This window comes from Phaenicophaeus curvirostris, chromosome 7, assembly GCF_032191515.1.
Source record: "Phaenicophaeus curvirostris isolate KB17595 chromosome 7, BPBGC_Pcur_1.0, whole genome shotgun sequence".
Lineage (NCBI taxonomy): Eukaryota > Metazoa > Chordata > Aves > Cuculiformes > Cuculidae > Phaenicophaeus > Phaenicophaeus curvirostris.
The window spans coordinates 3,643,128-3,665,649 of record NC_091398.1 but is presented as its reverse complement, the minus strand read 5'-3'; the positions used below and the strand labels follow the sequence as shown (position 1 = coordinate 3,665,649).

Sequence of the window (22,522 nt, the reverse complement as noted above, 5' to 3'; positions counted from 1 at the left end):
GCAACACTGCAATTACTCTCTATTTATTTACTTATTTATGTGAGAGGTCCAAGTGAAGAAGTGCTTAAGCAATACCAAAAAAAGAAGACTTAAAAACACAGACATTTGATCATCCTACAGCTAGCTTGCAGCATTGGCTTCATGTCTGGAAAAGGCAGGGGGGTTGCTGTCAAGCAGCCAAGAAAGGACTCTTTAACACCACTGCTGAAATCGGATATAATTCATAGGGAAAGGCTCACTCGAGGGCTTTGGGAGGAGGTTTTTTTTTTTCATGTACTTCTTTCAAACAGTGAGAAATGCACGGCTTAAAGTTCTGGTTTGTGAAACTCCTTTTTTTTCCCACATACACAGCTATCTTTGCAGTTCCATTCTGGAGCTGAGTGGCCTTCCCTGGTGAGAGAGGGTAGAGATACTTTGCTTTTTTCAAAAGGCAAAGGTTATCTAAGTAGAGCTAAGTAGCCAGAGAAGGTCTTTAACGCTCATAGGAGCTTTTTTGTACTGCTTGGTTTACCCTTCTGCCATGTCCGTGGTGTGGGAAAGTATGATGGATAATGAAGGCCTGGGATTAACTGAGTCACTTCCCCAAGGACAGATGGTCTGTGATTGCCTCTGGAACTGGACTGGGGTCTCTTGGGACCCCGTTAACAAAACAACATTCTTCTGGGGTGGTTTTCATGTTTGTTTTGTCTTTCTGCTCCTTGCTGTAATTAGGCTGATGTTAGGAATTCTGGGCCGGATCACAGAATGACATGTCGCCATTGAACCTGGCAGACTGATAGCGTTGCACTCAAGCATAGGGTCTGGTTACTGCCTTGTGAGGGACTGGTAGGTTAGTAGCCACCAGCAGCATCTTGGATGTGTAATAGATCTGCTCCTGTCTTAGAATCATAGAATCACCAGGTTGGAAAAGACCCATCGGATCATTGAGTCCAACCATTCCCATCAGTCACTAAACCATGTCCCTCAGCACCTCGTCCACCCATCCCTTAAACCCCTCCAGGGAAGGTGACTCAACCCCCTCCCTGGGCAGCCTCTGCCAGTGCCCAATGATGCTTTCTGTGAAAAAAATTTTCCTAATGTTCAGCCTAAACCTCCCCTGGCGGAGCTTGAGGCCATTCCCTCTTGTCCTGTCCCCTGTCACTTGGGAGAAGAGGCCAGCACCCTCCTCTCCACAACCTCCTTTCAGGTAGTTGTAGAGAGCAATGAGGTCTCCCCTCAGCCTCCTCTTCTCCAGGCTAACTAAACACCCCCAGCTCTCTCAGCTGTTCCTCATAAGGCCTGTTCTCCAGCCCCTTCACCAGCTTCATTGCGTCGTGAGTTTACTACAAGGTGTAGCGGAGAGACCCTGGAGAATAACATCATAAGCACATTTTTACCTCCTCGGGGCACCTTTATGAATTTTGAGTGGCCCCTTTCTTCTTGTGTAGTTCTAGTGATTTCAGACAGTGCTCACCAAGATATTTTAGTCTAGACTTGCAATTGCCAGCACACTTACAGGCTGGGTGCAGAATGGGTTGAGAGCAGCCCTGAGGACTTGGGGTGCTGATGGATGAGAAGATCAACATGAGCTGGCAGCGTACCCAAAAAGATAACCATATCCTGGGCTGTATCCTGGAGGTGTTCAAGGCCAGGTTGGATGGGCCTCGAGCAGCCTGGTCCAGTGGGAGGTGTCCCTGCCCATGGCAGGGTGGGTGGAACTGGATGGGCTTTGAGGTCCCTTCCAACCCGAAACATTTTGTGATCTTCCTCACAGGCAGCAGTGAGGGAGTTAGTGAGGCGTTTCAGATTTTCCTCCACACATGGAATCTGTCAAAAGGAACAACAAGGCAGCTCTGTAGTTTGAGTAATGTACAGTACTTTGGGTTGCATCCTGCAGGCCTCTTTTCTGCAAGCGTTGCTTGTTTGCGCACTGCTGATAAATGAGCTTGGGAGCAGCGATGTGTATACAGCACTGATCTGTGATGATCATGGGTATCAGGAGGGCTCCCTTTGGCATGGATGGAGCTTGTCACGGTCAGGCTCTGTAAGCTGATCGAGAGGACAGGGCGATATGCCAAGCAGAAGGATTTTGTCTTGGAAATATTGCTGACAAGCTGTCTCTGCTCCCTCTCCAACAGACCAATGCATTGTGGACGGCATCACCTATGATGTGAACCAGACCTTCCACAAACGTCATGATGAGGGACACATGTTGAACTGCACGTGCTTTGGCCAGGGCAGAGGGAGATGGAAATGTGATCCTGTTGGTAAGTCACTGTCTCTTCCCGCTTGCCAAATGCGCTCTGGGGCTGTGTAGAAACTGGTTACGTTCAGGTGAAACTGGTGTGTGAATTTGGACCCATCATTGCCCACTGTCTGCCCCAGTTTGCTCAAGTGCAAAAGTAGAAACAGCACTGGATTTGCTGGAGGGTAAGGGAAATGAGATTCCTAGTTTTAAGGAGGTAATCCTGTGTTATCAGGCACACCCAGAAGCCAATGATGTTGCAGTAGTAATGGATTGATGCAACATAGCTCTTAAAGTGGTGCAGGTTGTGGTAGCCTCAGGCTGGAGTGATTTGAGGGAATTCTGATTCTTGAGCTGTTGGGCTCTAGGACTGAGTGCTCATAATGTGCAGGTAGGTACTAATAGTAGCATCAGTTTTCTTTCTCTGTCCTAAAATCTTTACGTCTCCTCACTGAACTGAGAAAGAAGCACCAGTGTATAAAAACTTACCTTGGACTAAATTGATTCTCTTGGCTGCCCATTGTTCTGGCAAAGAGAGAAAGCTCAGGATGTGAACATGTGTTAATAGCACTCTGGAGGTTGGCTAAAACCATCACGGTTCTCTGAAGGAATGAGTAGATTTCGTCTCTTCTGCCTCTTTTCCTTCCCTAGCGATCCTAGATCAGAAGATAAGACCTGACTGGTTTGCAAATACAGAATCCAAGAGAGTATCAAACTATTGCCAAGAAAATCTATTAGAACATACCGGTGGCTGAGTTCTGCTTTATTTACAGTAATATCTGTACAGGTTTACTGGAGGAACTTGGATTACAAAGCTCCTGAAAACTACTACTTCGAAAGGAGGGGAAGGGAGGCATTATTTCAGCAAAAGTGTAATCGGTTTAGTTTCATTGGCTGTCTCTAAACAAGACTCATTTTTATCCAGGCAAGCACAATGCTAGTTCTCACTGAAAATTCCAACTGAGCCAGAAACACAAACTAGAAAGCATACTGAAGCGCTAGGGTTGTGTTGTACTTACACTAGCTAAGCTGATTTCAGGATTTGATTTGTCCTCCTTTGGTTTATACAATGGTAAATCTGGAAAAGCTCTGAAAACTAATGGGTCACTTCAGACTTATAAAGCATGACTGAATCCTGCTTAAGCCAGTAGGAATTTTGCCATTGATTTCCTTGAGAGCAGCGTGGCTTAGCTTTGGATGAGAGATAAACTTAGTTGACTGGAGCAGAATTGGGCTTCACAATGGATAGCTCAGTGTAAATTCTTTCTTGAGGGAACACCCCATTGACTTCACTGGGAAGCTGGCCAGGTGGGCAGCCTGTACTTAGCAGCATCTTCAGAAATGCGGTGCGGCTGAATTAGCCCCCGGCATCCAACTTCACACGTACAGAGGTGTATCAAGAACCCTGCTTTGAGATTGTTTGTGTCATTGCTTTCTCTCTCTGTCACTAAAGTTGCAGACAAGGCTTGGTGTCACGTTTCTTTGTGCAAAAGTCTCTTGTGACTTGTTCTTCTGTGCTTAGCAGAGATTTTTCGCTATTATTTCTGTAACACGCAGTAGTTAACTGGGTTTTTTTGTGCCTTTAGATCAGTGCCAGGATTCAGAAACCCGAACCTTTTACCAAATCGGTGATTCCTGGGAGAAGTACGTCCATGGCGTCAGATACCAGTGCTATTGCTACGGTCGTGGCATTGGAGAGTGGCATTGCCAGCCTCTGCAGACCTATCCTGGTAAGAAACCCAGCTCATCTGCTGAGCAAGACATGAGGAAAGTAATCTTTCCACCCCTCACCTGTTCAGGTTTCTGTACATTATTCCTTTTGTTTTCTTTTTTAAACAGAACCGTTTTCCCCCTTCCTTGGCACAAACATGATTACAAACAGGGGCCTAGGCTGTTAACAGCTATTCCTGAGGCCAGGGTTAGTTTAGAGTATGACTATCAGTTCACATAACTTGGGTTGACATTGCCTCTCAGTATTTAGTGATATCACACCTGCAACAACCAGTTTCTGTTGCTTAAAGCTCTTACATGTGTGTGTAGTCTGGGGAGAGCCCCTCCCCAGCTTTCCTATAGCCCCGCTTTAAGTACTGGAAAGCTTCTTCACATAAATGAATGGATGCTTCACATAATTTATGCTTCACAGAAGTGAGTGCCTCTCCTCTGTGAGTTGCTTCACGCACATTTTACAGAAGCTGTTTGTGACAGCAGCCTGTTGAACCTCACCTGTACCCAGCAGTGTTGTCCATGAACCCACTGCATTTCTCTTCATGGCCACACAGCTAGTGAGCCAGAGGCAAGGGAACAGGACGTTTGGCAGACAGAACGAGGGGTTGCCTTTCTTTGGGGCAGCGACCTAATGAGAGCAAGGACAGGAAGCACGACTTCTTTGGAATTTCTTTTTTTCCCCCTGCGAGTTTCTTACTGGGATTTGCTAAGCTTCGGTGACTCCTGTCAGACTGCTTAAACAAACATCTCCCTGAGCTATGTGAAATATGCATGCCTCCAGACTGGAGACTGGGGCTTTGGGCTCTTTTAGACACAAGAGTGAATGAAAATGTGTAAATAAACCAAATCTCATGTTTCTGAATGTAGGTTTGGGTTTAGGTGAGCTTTGAAATTTTCTGCCTGCGGGCACAGGTTTATTTGCCTGGAAGTCCTGTTGAATATGGAGCAGGTATAGATGTTACACAGTTGACCAAATAAATTATAATTAGAAACACTGGGAGTGAGGGGAGGTTGAAGGTATTTAATGGCTAGAACAAGACACTTTCCTGCTGATTCCAGGCTGCTGGGTTTTTCTGACAACTAATGTGAGCACAGCGCCGCTGAGTATTCGGTGAAATCTCCCCAGCAGGGCTGAGAGAGACTGAAAGGAGAACCTTGGGATCATAAACCCTTCCTTCTTTTATTAGAGGGCTTTGTGGAGAAAATACGCTTGAGCCTGATTTAGCTAAATGCAATCAATAGTCTTAAGCGTTAGAGTATTGCTGAACTTGAATTTCCATGAGTTTATGGCCCTGATTTGCCTTAAGGCTTCCACCAACCCTTCTGGTGTGGTTTGTGTGTGGTAGACATGCCTCACACCTGTGGAGTGCTCCACAGAGCCATGAAAATTCAGTTTCAAGTCAACTGATTAAAAAATTTAGTAAAATAGTAAAAGATTAGTGTCCCTTTGCCAGATGTACTCAGTGTCAGGTCAGGAATTTACCCTCACCCTGCCACTGGATCAGCCCTGCATTGGGCAGACATTTCCCATCTATTTCCCTGCTCCCAGTGCAGAAGATATTAATTGATGAAAGGTGTTAGTTGCTGAGAAGCTCCCTCTCTTTGAGCAACGTGACTTTGCTTTGCAGGCTTTTTCTATACTAGACCACTCTGGTTTTCTGTTGCACTGATAACTCACAGACAATTAACCCAAGCCCAAAACCAATTAACCCAAACAGCATGTGTTGATTCATCCACAGAATATATTTTAATTCATCACCCCTGCAAGCAGTGATGAAGCATTAGGGATGGAAAGATAGTAAAACTTATTTCCTGTGTATAGAAATAGTATGTGAGCCACACAACCTGCTTTTTCATGACTCCACAACGAAGGCAGAGGAAAAGCATCCCTGGTATGTTAAAAATGACAATTCTTCTTTTTAGGGTCAACTGGTCCTGTTCAGGTGATCATCACTGAGAGTACAAATCAGCCAGACTCACATCCCATCCAGTGGAATGCTCCTGAACGATCTCACATTACCAAGTACATCTTGCGCTGGAGACCCGTGAGTGCCATATTCATCCATCAAAACCACTTCATTTGGCATTTTCTAGTGTCTAAGAGAAGTGGCTGACACAATTTCAGTGAACTTTAGTTGCTGATTCAATGTCCTTGTCCTGTCGAGGTCAACAGTTACTCTGGGGATCAAAGACATCCAGTGCTGTATAAACACTTGATGTTTTCCTGCCCAATCTTTATTGGTCACCGTGTTCATGAAGTATCTTATTAACCAGAGCACCAGAGCACTAGAGCAGTAACAGCCATGTTTATATCCTTCCTCACTGTATATCCTTGTGGAAGCTTCTTTGTGTAAAGTAAACAATATTTTAGTACCATGTGAATTTCCAGAGACAACTGGGATAGTTTTTATCATATGAATGAGGAAAGAAAAATGAGTAGGATTATGAAGATCTAAACAGCCAGCATAGGATTGAATAAACAGTCATCTCCCATCTTCTGTGAAGTCTAACCCAATGCTGGTTAACCACTGCTTGTTGGTTCACTCATATTTGAGGAATGATTTGTTTTAACCAACGTACGTGAGTTGTGTTACAGTTCCCCTGAGTACAGCTTCACAAAAGACCACTTGATGATTAAGAACATTAGTACCTCGACGCTGCGTGTTTTTGTGAGAACAATAAAGGCCCTGATCCAAAGCCATTAAAGGCTCTCAAGTCTCTCTACTGACTTCAGTGTATCTTGGATCAAGGCCGGAATGAAATGGGCTTTAAAGCACTGGGGTACAAACCTCAGAGGATGGAGCATTATTTTAGAGCTTCCCATAGAGTTCAAACACAGGGTAGAAGGGAAGAACTTTTCTGTATATTGTTTTCAGATGATGGCTTAGAGTGTTACTGTGAACTGCTTTCAAATATGCATTTTCCAGGCATTTTTGATGAAGGCATGAGTTTAGTGTATATATTACAAATAATGCTCCTTTTAAAGGACAAAGTTCAAAGCTAGGTTGTTTTTCAGTCTACCCCAGTAAAACTTAACCACCTAAAATGTCATTAGCCCTGCTTCCTGGCATACATTTCTCATCTCTTTTACTTTACTCTGTCTATATGTTAGCTGTTTGAGCCATATCTGTGTTTGAATATCACAGTCCTTGGTAACAACAGAGAAGATTCAGTCACCAGATACCCCTTCTTGCAGGACAGGGAGTCTTTTGCTATTCAGGTGTCCTTGCTCTTGCAGAAAAACTCTGGAAGGCCGTGGAAGGAAGCCACTGTCCCTGGCTACCAGAACTCCTACACCATCTCAGGCCTGAAGCCTGGTGTGATATATGAAGGACAGCTCATCAGTGTCCAGCGATATGGCCACAAAGAAGTCACCCGCTTTGATTTCACCACAACCAGCACCACTGCAGTGACAAGTGAGTTGAACCACAGGGCATCTGATAAACCTAATCTCCTTTGCCCAAGTCTTTCTTTCGTGCATCCCAGTTAACACAGAAGTAATGATGATTAATGAAACGTCTCTTCTCTCTTGTAGGCAACACTGTTTCAGGAGAGACAACTCTTCTTCCTCCCGTGGTTGCTACTTCAGAGTCAGTCACTGAAATCACATCCAACAGCTTTGTCGTCTCCTGGGTTTCTGCTTCTGACACAGTTTCTGGATTCCGTGTGGAGTATGAGCTGAGCGAGGAGGGCGATGAGCCACAGTATCTCGGTGAGGCAATATTTGAGTCTACGAGATGAAAGCATTGCTAGCAGTACGTGGCTGTTTGCTGTGGCAATCGGTGTAGCTAGTGTTAACAGTGAGGGTCTCACTGGCTTTCGGTATGATTCTGGTAGGACATGAGACTGGCAGGACTGGCTCAGATTAAAAGCTCACTTAGCTTCTTGTCCTTCCTCCATCAAAGTTCATGTCCAAGGAAGAGTATGAGAACAAGTATACAGATCCCGCAGAGGAGAACTCCCTGAGCTAGTGGTCATGGGTTTGTAATAACTATGGATAGATACATTGATTCTTCAGCTTCTTAAATTTGTCCAGTCTTTCTCCTTTTGAAATCATGTAAACGTACAAGCTTCCACAGCTTCCTAAAGTGAGCCCCAGTGCAGATGTGAAGAGAAGCAAGCCTATTTTCTGAATCTGCCACCCAGCCAATTTCCTTTGCTCCTTCTTTGTCCTTCCATCAGGACAGACAGAGAGAAAACTTTCCCAAATGCCCTCTCTGGCCTACTCATCATCTAATGGATTTCTGTCCCAGTCCACTCTGTCAGTTGTTTTGTTTGGATCAGATCTTATTCATCTTTGATAATGTGACATCTTAGCTAAACCAGGAAGTTGGTTAAAGGCACTGGGCTCAGACATGGGAATTTATTCCACTTCTCCCACAGTAGAGCCTGTGTCACCACATGTAATTTCATCTCAACCCGTTTTTCTGAATTTCCGGCTCAACAGTGGTAACAGCAGTATCTTACAAGGATTTGAGGTTACAATAGCTATTAGGACATCAGTGCAAACAGTGCACTAATAACTCTCCCTGGACGGTTGCCTCCATGAGCTCACAGGCTTGGACTCGAACAGAAGTGCCTTACACTGGGACTGCCAGCACCATCACCACCTTTCTTGTCTGCTCACGGGCTGCCCAGACAACTGAGCTGTGTTGTGAAGTAGCTCCTGAGCTATTCTGTCTACAGACAAAGGTTTTACAGGCAAATTGAAGGGCAATTCCCAGTTTCCCTTCAGGTGCTTCCTTCAGTCTGGCCAGTAAGGGTCTGCTTCGTGGGGAATTTTACATCTGGCATGTAGGTGGACATCTGAGGAACGGGAGGTGGGGGAGAAGTTCATCAATCCTCATATTTTCATTCTTCTCCACTCATGAGTCAACCTCTCCGCAGAATCTACTCATGTGAAAGTTTTTCCATATATTTCTGTATTGGAAATACAACAGTCAGGATATGAAATGAGGACGCGGTTAGCCAAGGTGGCTCAATGCCAGCTGTGTGCAGGGGCTGCTGCTCAAGCTGCCCTGTCGTATCGCACATCAGGCCTTGCCATCCTAGATATTGCCTGCCTGCTGAGCATAGAGCCCTATCCCAGCTCTCCACACAACTTCTCTGATGTGTGCTAAAGACTGGGTGCAGAGCAATTGCTGTTTGATTGCAGGAAGACTGTGATTCAGCCCAGGTCTCAATTCACTTTTGGGCCCCTCGCTACAGGAAAGTCATTGAGGAGCTGGAGCGCATCCAGAGGAGGGGAACAGAGCTGGTGAAGGGGCTAGAGGACAAGTATTATGAGGAGGAGCTGAGGGAACTGGGGTTGTTTAGCTTGGAGAAAAGGAGGCTGAGGGGAGACCTCATCACTGTCTACAACTGCTTGAAAGGAGGGTGTAGTGAGGTGGGTGCTGGTGTCCTCTCCCAAGTGATGGGTGATGGGAGAAGAGGAAATGGCCTCAAGTTGCACCAGGGAAGGTTCAGACTGGGCGTCCTGAAAAATTTCTTCATGGAAAGGGTTCTCAGGCACTGGCAGAGGCTGCCCAGGGAGGTGGTGGAGTCCCCATCCCTGAAGGGGTTTAAAAGACGGGTAGGTGAGGTGCTCAGGGATCTGGTTTAGTATGGACAGGTACAGTTGGACATGATCTCAAAGGTCTTTTCCAACCAAGTGATTCCATTTGAAGAGAAAGCAAGAAGATAGAATTGCTAAGGCTATTTTTCCTTCCCTCCCTTCTTTAGATCTTCCAAGCACAGCCACTTCTGTCAACATCCCTGACTTACTTCCCGGCCGCAAGTATATTGTTAATGTCTATCAGATCTCTGAAGAAGGTGAGCAGAATCTGATCCTGTCTACTTCACAGACTACAGGTAGGTGTGTGTGGGTGTTGCTGCACTTTGAAAACTGGGTTTATTTGCTCTGTAAATTTGTGTTGCCTCTTATTCTCACACTTGCCATCCTCCTTATTCCTTTAAACAGCTCCTGATGCACCTCCTGATCACACTGTGGAAAGCGTAGATGACACATCAATTGTCATTAGCTGGAGCAGACCACAGGCTCCCATCACAGGTCTGTCTAATTGTCTACTTTTCACTGTTGGTAGAAGCTCAGATCTTGGTAAATAAGAAAATGCAGAGTAACTCTGGGACAGAGAGCTGGTGATCTGAGAGACCAGCTGGAAAGCACATGGGCAGTTTAGCATTTGCTTGGTTTCAGTGCCTGAACCAAACAGTTTAGGAGGCTGGATACGAAATGATTCCTTCTGGATTTGTGTTGAATAAAACCAAGCCCTATGACCTTCTCTTTGAATGTGTCATCCAGACTGTCCCGGAAGAAGCATAAGGGCTGCACAGGCCCTAAATCCACATGTCAAAGCTCAGAAATATTCTAATCCAGGTCAGATTATGCTTTGTAAGGCAATATGAGTGTGTGGTCTGTAGATGGGATGTGACCACAGGCAAGCCACAGATGCCACTGAAGTTCAGGGCTATTTTTATGAAACCTCAGTGAGGAGATGAGTCCAGATCATTTCTAGCATCCCTTGTGCAGGGTTGCAGACTGTGGCTAAGGACTATATATATCTCACTTGCTTTAGGCTACAGAATTATCTACACGCCCTCTGTGGAAGGCAGCAGCACAGAGCTCAACCTGCCTGACACTGCTACCTCTGTGACACTCAGCGACTTGATGCCAGGTGTCCAGTACAACATCAGCATCTACGCAGTGGAAGAAAATCAGGAAAGTACTCCTGTCTTCATCCAACAGGAAACCACAGGTGTCCCACACACAGGTAATGGTCAGCATGTTCTCTTTTGGTACCTAGAGCCAAATCACAATGCAGGCTTATATTGCTGTAGCTAAATGAATCCTTAAATGGACTTAATTCTAGGGTTTTTTTGTCATTGTTGTGTTTTTCAATTGTAAATGTCACTGGTACTGAAGCTGTACAGTGAAGTGACACAGTCAAACCACCACTTTACATTAATGGGATTGTAGATGCTAGGGATCGGACTGAAGGCAGGTCAAAAGGTTGGTCTTGCGTTGTGTCTATGGAAACAAGATCAGAGTTTTCTAAGTTGTCTTAAGGGGATTCTGCTAAAAGCCTGCTAAATCATTTTGCCTCAGTACTCAGCCTGCAGATATCTAAGGTTACGTACTCAGACACCACAAGGCAAATGCGAATTGCTCACCTGACTTCTGCCTCTCCCTTCCAGTCCTAACCATTATTTTCCATTGCAGTTGGTGGGGACGGTAGATTCCTTAGCCCTAACTGATGTGCTGAAATAACACCATGCGATCTAGACCTGAGGCACCCACAATTTAAAAAACTGCTGGTTTCAGGGTTCTTCAAGTATCCAGTTGGGCTGAATAGCCAAACTAAAAGAAAGGGTAGTGAAAGAACTGGGATCTGATGTGGTAGCAGTGGTATTCGATGGTCCTACAAGTTGAGAGCACGTGTTTGCAAATGGGAATTTACCAGGAAGCAACTCAGCTCAATGATTTTATGGTTTGGCATCTGCATCTTCCGAAAATGTGCATTGGTTAACCTTGGAGCAGTATCAGTCCTGATCTGAAGAAACTTAATTTGAACGTAGGAATTCCAGGGTGCAGCACTGTGGACCAACACAGAGGGAACTGGAGTAGTCTTTGACTACAGTAAGGCCAGATCAGCCCCTGTACTTGTTTGATTATAAAAGATGGATTTTAAGTTAATTATAGACATTCAGAACATGCCATGGTTTTTGAACAGTCCCTTTTAATTTTAAAAAGAGGTTCTTGTTTCCAGACCCTTAAGTATTTTTTTGCCCCCTAAGCTTTTGGTTCTACATATACTTGAAGTTCTGCAGCTCATTCCATCTGGTCTTTCAGTTCTTTCTGTGACAGTGAGATACCTTCTGTCACTGAAGGCACAAAATCCTTTACACAATGACATTTTGAATTGTTGTCTGCTTGAATATTGCCTGGGAATGTGCGTATGCATGATTACAGCAAAGTTACCGTGACATTTTGAACTTGGTAAATATTCTTGGGCCATCCATTGTTTATTCAAAATTCACTGTCTTCCATGTAAACCTAGACCTTCTCTCAGTTGTGAGGGGCTCCCTCTTAACACGCTTCTGTTGCTCTGCTTTCAGATGAAGTTCCTTCACCCAGAGATCTGCAGTTCGTGGAGGTTTCTGATATCAAGATCACGATCATGTGGACCCCACCACCCAGCCAGGTGTCTGGCTATCGAGTGGAAGTGATCCCCGTCAATCGCCCTGGCCAGCACGGCCAGAGACTGCCCATCACCAGGAGCTCTTTTGCTGAGGTTATTGACCTGCTGCCAGGAACAACCTATCTCTTTAAGATCTTTGCTGTGAGCCAGGGCAGGGAGAGCAAACCTTTGACTGGAGAACAAACTACCAGTAAGTGTCTTTCCTTCGTGCTTTTTTTTCAGCCTTTTGAAGTGCTTATTTCTCTGTCGCTTAGAGAAATGTATAAACAGAGCACTTAAAGTGCAGCAGTTATAGCCCAGGAGGTATCCCATAACTAGGATGACAGGGCTGGGAATTCATTCACTCAAACAATGATCACTTCAGCAGATTTATCCTCCTTCAGGGCTTTCCAATGGGAGTTTAACTCTCATGGCACTTTAAAACAATTTCGTATGGCTGGAATTCAACTTTTTTATTACTGACTGAGAACTGATGGGCCCTGCAGTTCTTTTACAGCACAGATCGCAGCTGTGATTTCTCTTTTTTTTTTTTTTTTTTGAGGATACCTTAGGGCGGATTTCAGCGTGACTTAGGAACCTTGCTGAGATTGTTCTGAAAATCCCTATCTCTTTTCTGACAGCTACGTTCCTATTTGGCTCCCCTGTCAGCAGTAGGAGTCCCGCATGCACAAGTAAGGACAGGCCTTGTCATAGTAAGGACAGGCCTTGTCATTAAAAGGACTGCATTTCAGCTTGGCCAAAGCCTGGCTTCCCACAGGCTGCTTCAGCACCCCAGGAATCTCACTGGCATCCCAGTGAAACCTGGTCTGCAGTGACCTCAATGCTCTGTTGACAAGAGCTGCGGGGAGCATATCTTTTTCAGGAAGGGTCACGCAGAACCCAGTTGCTAATGACACGTCACCAGTGTGAGGCAAGATGACAAGCAAAGTACTCGGTCTGTCACGCATTGCTGTCAGGCATTGCTTTTTGCTTTGCAGAAGCACAGAGGTGAGAACCAGTGTAGGCTTTCAGATGCAAGAAGAGGAGTTTAGCATGTGTTCGAGTGCTGATCTCCATTTTTGATACAGGAGAAGCTGAGCAGGCAGAACTTGGGATGTGGTTCATTTGAGCAGGTCCTGTTTTATTATGTGATGGAAGGATGACTTGGTGTTTGTGGTGTTCTTTGACTGGGTCATGTTATTCAAAAGACTGAAATTCACCTGTGCACATCTGTTGCTGCTCTGACACATGCCAGTAAATGAGAGCAGCTTTTGAGAATCCAGCCCAACTCTTCCAAAGATGACAGGGAAGGAAAGGAAAGGGGATAATCAGTAACTATAGCCATGCTGTTTGAGAAATACTGTTTACTTACATCCATGAAGTCAGAAGTCATGAATGTTGCCTCTCCTTCTGATCATCCTCCTTGATGTGCTGGGAGAATGGGATCCATGTTTGTCCTTTGACATAGGTATCTGATCTTAGTGTAATGCAGATGGCGTGAACACCTTCCCTCCTCTTTTCAGCGAGGCTTTCAAAAACAAGAATGTGACTTAGGAGTCTGCACTCTCTTGGAAGCATTTAGAACAAGAGCAGCTCAGTTCCTGGTTAGATCTGTAAGGTTTTGTGCTTGTTTTCAGGAGCCTTGGTGAGGTGTAGAGCCCCTCTGAAAGTCCACACACCGAGGTGTACCAGGAAGCATAGACATTTGATTCAGAGAACGCAAGGCTAGTTACAGATGTCTGGAATCATTTTCCATAGGCTGTGATCATCCGCTGAACCGCTTTGGCTAAACCACATTTCAGAAAGTATTCACATAAATTGCATCCTGGAATCGAAAGTCCTGGGAAACAGAAATCATTCAGAGTTCCCAAGGAAAACCCAGCAGCAACAGCCTCTTCCCACGATGTTAATGTGATTCTTTTTTTGGCCTTCCGTTAAAAAAGTAGTCTAGAAATAAACTCTGAGTGTGTGTGTGTGGCTTTTTAATCTTCCCCTTTTTCCTTTAGGATGGGGAGAGGAAGTAATAAAAGCCTAATAGAGCTGACAAATTAAATCGTGCAGAAAGGAGCTGACCGTAGGCTACAAGTGAGAGGGAGATGCAGTCCTTGGGAGATGAGTCTTAGCACAGATCTAAGCGCAAAGAAGAGATAAAGCTGACTCTCAGCCTAAGAACGGTCACCCTCATCCTTTGTCTTTTTGAACTATCTCCCCGTCTTTGCAAGTGGTGGAGGACAGAAACCCTTGCTTCCTTTTCCCTCCCTCCTCAAAAAGGGAGAAAACACATGAGGAGAAAACAAAAAAGGACAAAAAATGCTTCCCGATGAATCACTGGGAGAGTGATGAAAACAGTTTTTATCACAGAAATGCTATTTGCTCAGGAGGCGAAAAAAGCATTCGCCATGAAAAAAAAGAGCCTTTTCTTGCTGCTTTTAATTTCAACATATGACTGGGACCTAGAAGAGGTGGGAAACTTGCCACATAGATGCTATAAACTGCAGTCAGTGCTACCCTGCCTGCTGTGGGGGCAAATTGCTGAGGTGTCTTTCCCTGCTCTGAGCCTCGTCTTATCTTGTTCAAAGGCAGCGACGTCTCTGCCATTCACCGCATGCCAGCACAGTGCTGAAGGAGCTGTGTTGGTGCAGCCCCTTGTTTCTGTTGTTTCTCTGGGTTATCAGTCTCAGCAGCTTCCCAGGGGCAGTGATAAAAAGGGGAGGAAGCCTGGTAAGAGCTGTTGCATGAGTCCCATGGGAGAGATCGGCGTGCTTAGGATTGTTGTGTAGTCAGTTCCACTGTGTGATTAGTTTTATGTAGATCTAGGAACTGGTTTTCTGCAGAAAGTCACTGGCTGTTATTTATTTTCACGTTAAAATGACAATGTGGGGTGTTTTGTTTTGGGAAGGGATTTTGAGAGGGCAGGGAGTAGGACTGGGGCAAGGATTTAAAAGGATAAATCTTTTCAATGCAAAAGGGCTAAAGTTTCCGTGCTTATGCTGACAAGTCTAAACTGAGCAGATTTGTAAAAAATGCTCAGCATTCATGAGAAACTGTTGAAATTCCTGAGTGTGGTTGGGTTCTTCTGTCTCGCCTCCATCGTTAGCTTGACTTCCTCTGGGATGGGGCAAGTATGGCAGCAACCCAGATCAGTGCAGCCCAGAATGCACACATCTGCCTGGCCCAGGATATTGTGGATGGCACTGAGGCATGGATATTATTTCATTTCTGTTTTAATGGTTTGAAGCTGAAAGAGGGGAGATTGAGGTGAGATCTTGGGAAGAAATGGTTTCCTGTGAGGGTGCGGAGGCCCTGGCACAGGTTGCCCAGAGCAGTGGTGGCTGCCCCGTCCCTGGAGGTGTTCAAGGCCAGGTTGGATGGGGCTTGGAGCAACTGGATCCAGTGGGAGGTGTCCCTGCCCACGGTAGAAGGTTGGAACTGGATGGGCTTTGAGGCCTCTTCCAACCCAAACCATTCTACAATTCTGTGATTCCCAGCTCTCTCATGGTCTCTCTTGCACTTCTCTTGCACTTTTGGGAAATACAGGCTCAACAACCTCATTGTAGCCTCATTTTTCTGCATGGTAATGGGTGTACTTGAAGTAGAGATTCAGCTGTAAAGCTGATGTGTGCTACACTTTTTCTTCCCCAGAACTCGATGCCCCCACCAACCTGAGATTCCTTAATACCACGGAGCACTCAGTGTTAGTGCTGTGGACACGGCCCCGTGCGGTGATCACAGGATACCGGCTGACTGCAGGTCCCACAAGAGGAGGTCAACCACGGACCTACAACGTGGGACCTTCTGCCACCAAGTACCTTCTCAGGAACTTGCAGCCGGGCACCGAGTACACCGTGTACCTTGTGGCAGTTAAAGATGACTTGCAAAGTTCCAGGGCGACTGGAGTCTTCACAACTTGTGAGTATAACACACACATATTCCTCTTCCCTACACCCTGGCTTTTCTTTAGAACTTGTGCTGAAAGTGGCTATTGTGAATTGGTTTACAGAAGAAGCCTTTTGAAGTAGTCTTCCAGCAGAACTGCTTGGGAAATATTGCTTGTTCTTCGTTCTGAAATATTTGGCAGGAAAAGGAGAGTTATTTGCATCAAAAAGCTTTTAGTAAAATATACTTCAATGTTTTGGTGATTAGAAACAAAAGGGATAACTTACTACTGGTACCTCAGATTCTGTTTAACTGAATGAAAAAGATTTAGTTTTACTTGATCTTTCCAGTTGTTTGGGTTTGGCACGACAAATGAGGGAAAGCAGACAGCTCCCTTAAAATGGGCAATGAATAATTAGCCTGTCATCTGTATAAAGCTGAAAGCAGTCGTGTCTCAAGCCCAACCAAACCATCTAAGGCAGCTGGGCTGCAGTTACAGAAACTGATACAAATGTGTCATTCTGTCCTCCTTTTAATTTTTTTTTTTTTTAAATTTCAGTCATCTGTACTTGTGCTGCTGGCTTGGAAGAAATATTAAGCACGTTTGGGGAGGAAAGGGAATTCTATAAGAGCCCACACATACTTCTAGAAAGAACAAATAGATTCACTGTTTAAATAATGATGAAGCAGTCATATAAGCTAAAAAAACTCAAAGCCATCCAAGCACAGAACCACATCCTCTTTTCAAAAGAGAATGTGGTTTCTTTTAGAACAATGTTAAACTAAAATAAAGGTTCAATCTTTTAATCAGAGAAACACCATTAACCTTGGCAGGGTTCTTTTCGCTGACAAACAGCCTTATCTGTAAATATCTCTGAATTATGATGTGACAGGGTATCCTAGATGAAAATTGCTTTTGAATTCTGGCTTATCTGAATGAAATCAGTCTGGTTTAAGACTACAGATTAATAAATCGAGTCTCTTTGTTAATAATGAGTTCAATTCAGATTTAACTCGGTGGAGTTATTTGGACTCATTCTGGGGTACAGAAAGGCTTTGGCTTCTGTGTGATGCTCCTGACAGATATCAATGAGAGCACTAGATTCCTCAGGCTGAGCTCCGTTAAACTCTGCTGACTTCAAAGGAGTTGAAGGTGTTGGTGAGGGATGAGATGGTCCTGACTGGGACAGCTGGATGACAGACAAGGCTGCAATGTTCTGCAGATTGAATGGCATATAATGGGTAAAGGAAAAAGCTGCTTTTTGAGGAACACTTCAGGTATCATGCCAGGAACTATATTCCCTGAATTCTTGGGGCTGGATGCATAGAGGACTTACCAGGCCCAGTTCAATATTTTCAACAGGAAAAATAAAACCACTGGCTATGAGTAGACCACATGCATACTGTGTCTGTAAAGGCCAGCAGCAGACAGAAGTCATCTGCCAGATGGCTTCCAAATCACTGGATTATCAAAAGGAATATAGTTCAGCGCTCATGACATCCCTTTTGCTCTTCGGACTGCTACAGGTCAGGTTTTCTACCTGCCTGGTACCATCATAGCAGCTAGACTTCAACTCGTGTCAATTTGCTTTACAGATCAGCCAGTTGGCTCCATTCCTCCTTTCAATACAGAAGTGACAGAGACATCTATTGTCATCACCTGGACGCCTGCCCCGAGGATTGGTTTTAAGGTAGGAGAAACTCAAGTCCCATGTTCCTTTTCCTTCTTGCTTAATTGCTATAGGGAGGACAGATTAAACTGGTTCCTGTGGGCTGCAGTGAAGAATAGTAGCACAAAGGAAAGAGGTGCAAAAGGTGTGCTGCTTATAGGTCATAGAGGTCAGTGCAAGCATGTCCTCTGGGCTTTAAAACACAATTTACTTGATTACTGGTTGGTGTGAAGCGTACAGGCCCATGATATTCATGTTGGATGATAAGTCTGGGTGCTGATGGTTACCTGGGATAGGTATTTGAGGCTAAAAAGCAAACTTTGCTGCTTCTCTGCAGCTGGGTGTGCGCCCAAGCCAAGGTGGAGAGGCTCCCCGGGAGGTCATCTCCGATTCTGGCAGCATCGTGATATCCGGCCTGACCCCTGGAGTGGAGTACACCTACAGCCTCACGGTGCTGATGGACGGTCAGGAGGGAGAGACTCCCATCGTCAGGAGAGTGACGACACGTACGACACGTTTGCCTTTCCACCATTATTCCTCCTTCCACTTGCTTCCCCTCTGCTCCCTGTTTGAATGGTTGTTTTCTGGGTGTCTTTTCCTCCAGCTGTGGTCTGGAAGGTGCCTTTCTTTTTGACAGCTGCACTAGCTCATGCAGTGCAGGGTCACAGCTTCAGGAGAGTATCACTGAGCTGATTCTGAAGGGGGAGGGAGGATGCAGAGGGAGTTAGCATGATCCTCGGTGCCAAAGGAATGGTTGGACTCGATGATCTGGTGGGTCTCTTCCAACCTGGTTATTCTATGATTCTATGATTCTATGAAAGGTGACTCATTTGTCTGAACACTTGCAGCATTGTCTCCACCAACCAACCTGCGCCTGGAGCCCAATCCTGATACCGGAGTCCTGATAGTCTCTTGGGATAGAAGCACAACTCCAGGTAATTATGTGAACTCGCACTGTGCTCAAACCTCCTGTTGTATCAGAATGGTATCATTTATTCTGCCGTGCCTCGCAGTTCATTAGGGAGGCTTGCTGTTCTCTTAATTCACGGAAGGAAAATATTTCTAGATATATCTAAGGATATAGTTCACAGTTAAGTATAGGTTGCCATAGGACTTTTCATGATTTACATTCCATGTAAAATGCTATCTTGGAATATGGATGTGTTTAAATATTTCAGCTGTTTTAGGAATTTGAAGGATTTCTACAAATATCCTTAGTGCCTTAAATAAAGTCCAAGGGAAGGAAATCAAAATGAACCAAAAAGATTTCTGGCAGTAAAGAATGAGGTCATTTCATTGAGAGTAAGCGTGGAAGTTCTGAAAGTGCTCAAGATGAACTCTTCTCCAGCAGCAGCTTTTGAAAACCCCACTCTCAGTCAATGAATGTATCTTTCCCTGACATTGTCATGAGGTTTTTGGTTTGAGGCCTCAAAGGGAACAGATTCTGCTGTGAAAGGAACATGCCCACCTCCTGAAAGCCTCATTTTGGGGTGCTTGACAAAGCAACCTCTTGCCTGCTGAGCTCAGGGTGGCCAAATGACTTGTAAAACATCATTTTCTTCAGTTGTTTGTACTGAGACCTGGTGTAAACTGGTACAGTGTGAGATGACTGGTCTCTCTGTGTTTCAGGCATCAGCGGGTACCGAGTGACCACTGCCCCTACCAATGGGCAGCAGGGCTCTACCTTGGAGGAGGTTGTGGGTGCAGATCAGACCACCTGCACCTTCGAAAACCTGAACCCTGGTGTGGAGTACAACGTCAGCGTTTACACAGTCAAGGATGACCAGGAGAGCCTCCCCATCTCTGAAACCATCACACAAGGTAAAGAAAGGAGTAGCAGCAGTTTTAGCTACTCAGAGTCAAACTGCCAAGCCTGAGAGCACTACGCTGCAGATCTCCTCTTAGTCTGATGGCACAGGGCTTAGACTTTATATTTAGTCTCAATAAGCAAACTAGACCTGTACCAACATGTGACAGAGCAGTTTTTATACCATCTATACCATTTATACCATAAAAACCAGCAGTTTTTATGCGCTTCTCCGCGTGGGCAGCCCACGTTATCTATCAACAGGGTGGAGGTAGAGAGATGGATCTGTTGTATCAATACACCGAGCTGGAGAGATTTAACTTGGCCATGCAGCATCTGCAGCACAGTTGATGAGAATGGGAAGTAGGTGAAGAGAGGTACAAGTGGGAAGCAAACACAGGAATAATTCCAGCAGCTATAGTGGCAGAAAACCATGTCAGCACAATGGAGAGGAAAGCCGAGATAGAAAGGTCCATCACTTTTGGGACACAACATGGTGTGTGCCACCTCACACACTGAGATGCCTGCAGAAACTTCGTAGCCACAGTAGCAAAATTAATATACATCTCCCCAAACAGTTTCATTTCATTTTCCTTTGTGAGGGCTTTGTTTGTTTGTTTTTGTTTCTGTGCAGCCCTGAAATGATGCCAGCTACTGTGTTTGCTTGCTCTTATAACACTGCTTTAAAATTTCTGTGCTTCACTGAAGTGCTGTGTTCTCCCTGGGGTGAACTAATACTGTGATACTGCATAATTAAAGCAGTACCAGCTTTAGCCCTTTACCATCTTGTGGTGGGGGAAAGCTGAGAATGTATGTCTCTGGCTTTTAGCACTTCTTAAAGGTGATATGGTACATGCATTCCATGTGGATAAATGATGATTTTACAGAAAACTGGCTTTTTTTTTTGGCATCTTTTCTGTAAAATAAGTCTTTTCTTAGAAGGACACTAAAATGGAACATAACGACTGTTAGTAAAGCCAGTCTTTTGCAACATTACTATCCCATAATTCCTTTTCAAGCTAACTTGTAATGATCCGACAGAGTGGATACAGAGTCCTGCATCTTTGACTTACCTGATGGTGCCTGATCCTGAGTGAGGAAGAGCATCCATTAGCTCCCACCGATTTCAGGATCACCCTGCTGAAGTGACAGGGCCAAATCTTGTGGCTTAAATCAATACCAATCGATTGACTTGAGCAGCTGAGGGTTTGGCTGTTGTCGATTAAAGATGCGTCTAACACTCCCCGCTCCCTGCCCAGTTCTGTTGGTTTTAACAAACTGGAGAAGAGCTTTGCTAATGGGAGTAATACTGTTAGGGAAAGCAGTCACTGCTGTGCTTGTTTGCCCTGCAGAAACAGAGGCAACAGCTAGAAGGTTGTTAGAGAGGATCCTTATTCAGTGGCTCAGTTCAGAGTTATTGAACAATTAATCAAGTCAGCCTCTTGCCCACATCTTCTGGGCATAACCTCTGAATGTGGCAATATTGTCACTCTTACAGTGTTCTTGTCATCTAAAGGTCATTTTTAACCAGTTACCATCTTCCCAAGGAAGTGTTTTATTGCTCACTGTTCCGTATCATCTCTTTTTAGCGCATATATTGCAGCAGTTAGTGGTAAGTAGAACTTGAGGAATTCTGGGCCGTATCCTCAAGCTGTTACAGGGATTTGACACTTTTTCCCAAGTAAATAGTTCAGAGAACGCATGATCCGCCTGTAGCTTTGTGGTGGTTCCCACCAGCTGAGGGTGCAGGCTGGTTTAGCCCCTTCCTACGCGTTGCTACTTTTATGATCCAAATGATAAAAGCTAGACCTACTGTTTGAACTGGACAAAAATTCTAGAGGGCCAATCAACCGATAATTCAAAGGAGCAGTTTTAATTATACATTAATGGACTTTGAGATCTTGTTTTCTACCTGCAAAATAAAATTAGATATGTGTTTTTCTATTTTTGTCAGAAAATGGTGCGTCTTTAGGGCTCATCATTGCTCAAAGTAAGTTTATTGCTGGTTAAAAGTGCCTCTTGTAGGCCTTCTTGAAAACTGTGTATCTAAAGTGGAAGTTCATTGTCTCAGGGGAACGGGGTTTCAGCTCCTGTCTGCTCTGGAGACTGCACTGCAGGTACAATATAACAAGAAAAAAAATCCCCAAACCACCAAAACCCCCTTGTTTTTCCCCAAACACCAAAAGAAATTCTGCATATCACCGCAATTGCTTCTGTCAATGTTAATAGTGACGAACACTGCTTTTCTCTCCCATGTCTTTCTTTTGCCTCTGTATGTCTTTGCCTTCTCCTGTCTGCTCTTTAACTCATTAGAGGTGCCCCAACTCACTGACCTAAGCTTTGTTGACATAACCGACTCGAGCATCGGCCTGAGGTGGACCCCGTTAAATGCTTCCACCATTATTGGTTACCGCATCACAGTAGTTGCGGCAGGAGAAAGTGTCCCTATTTTTGAAGATTTTGTGGACTCCTCGGTAGGATACTACACAGTCACAGGCTTGGAGCCGGGCGTTGATTACGACATCAGTGTAATCACACTCATTAATGGCGGAGAGAGCGCCCCTACCACTCTGACACAGCAAACGGGTGAATTTTTGAAAACTTCTGTGTTTTGTGGTGTGGACGGTGTTTCACGCTGTCACTGGCTGTCGCGACGATGGGGCTTTGTCCAAAGAGCAATCGAGCTGCTCGCTGCCGGGAAGCCAGAGCCAGCGCACCCCTTGTTGTAAACATCATCTGGGGGTAGATGCCTGCTGCTCAGTCTCCTAATTTTAACGCTGTGAATGACTGCAGACTTGCCAGCCTCATTCACCTTCTGCTATTCAGATTTCCGGGATCCAGTTGGAATCAAAAGCCTGAAAGATGATCTCTACATTCACCAGATTTAAACTATGGCTCTCTGAAATCAGAGTGCTGAAGGGTGGAGCGGTTCAGCAGATGCCCTCCAGCCTCGATGGCTCTTTGAGCTCCCAGCAGTCTGTTTTGGTGGTGGCCCCTCTCTTTCCACAATGCCCCAGGGGATGCGGATGGACCGTTGCTCCCT

The 22,522-nt window shown here is 45.0% G+C and overlaps 1 protein-coding gene across 1 annotated transcript in view; it reads left to right on the top strand.

Moving 5' to 3' along the window:
* Positions 1–22,522, top strand: part of FN1 (fibronectin 1) — a 263,549-nt gene that overhangs the window by 221,187 nt on the left and 19,840 nt on the right. Inside the window, exons 12-26 of the mRNA XM_069860514.1 lie at positions 2,118–2,246; positions 3,811–3,954; positions 5,873–5,994; positions 7,188–7,365; positions 7,485–7,661; positions 9,671–9,799; positions 9,909–9,998; positions 10,525–10,719; positions 12,065–12,337; positions 15,769–16,035; positions 17,599–17,693; positions 18,010–18,178; positions 18,521–18,607; positions 19,302–19,493; positions 21,793–22,065. Of these exons, the coding sequence (XP_069716615.1) occupies positions 2,118–2,246; positions 3,811–3,954; positions 5,873–5,994; positions 7,188–7,365; positions 7,485–7,661; positions 9,671–9,799; positions 9,909–9,998; positions 10,525–10,719; positions 12,065–12,337; positions 15,769–16,035; positions 17,599–17,693; positions 18,010–18,178; positions 18,521–18,607; positions 19,302–19,493; positions 21,793–22,065 (2,520 nt within the window). The remainder of the gene's footprint in view (positions 1–2,117; positions 2,247–3,810; positions 3,955–5,872; positions 5,995–7,187; positions 7,366–7,484; positions 7,662–9,670; positions 9,800–9,908; positions 9,999–10,524; positions 10,720–12,064; positions 12,338–15,768; positions 16,036–17,598; positions 17,694–18,009; positions 18,179–18,520; positions 18,608–19,301; positions 19,494–21,792; positions 22,066–22,522) is intronic.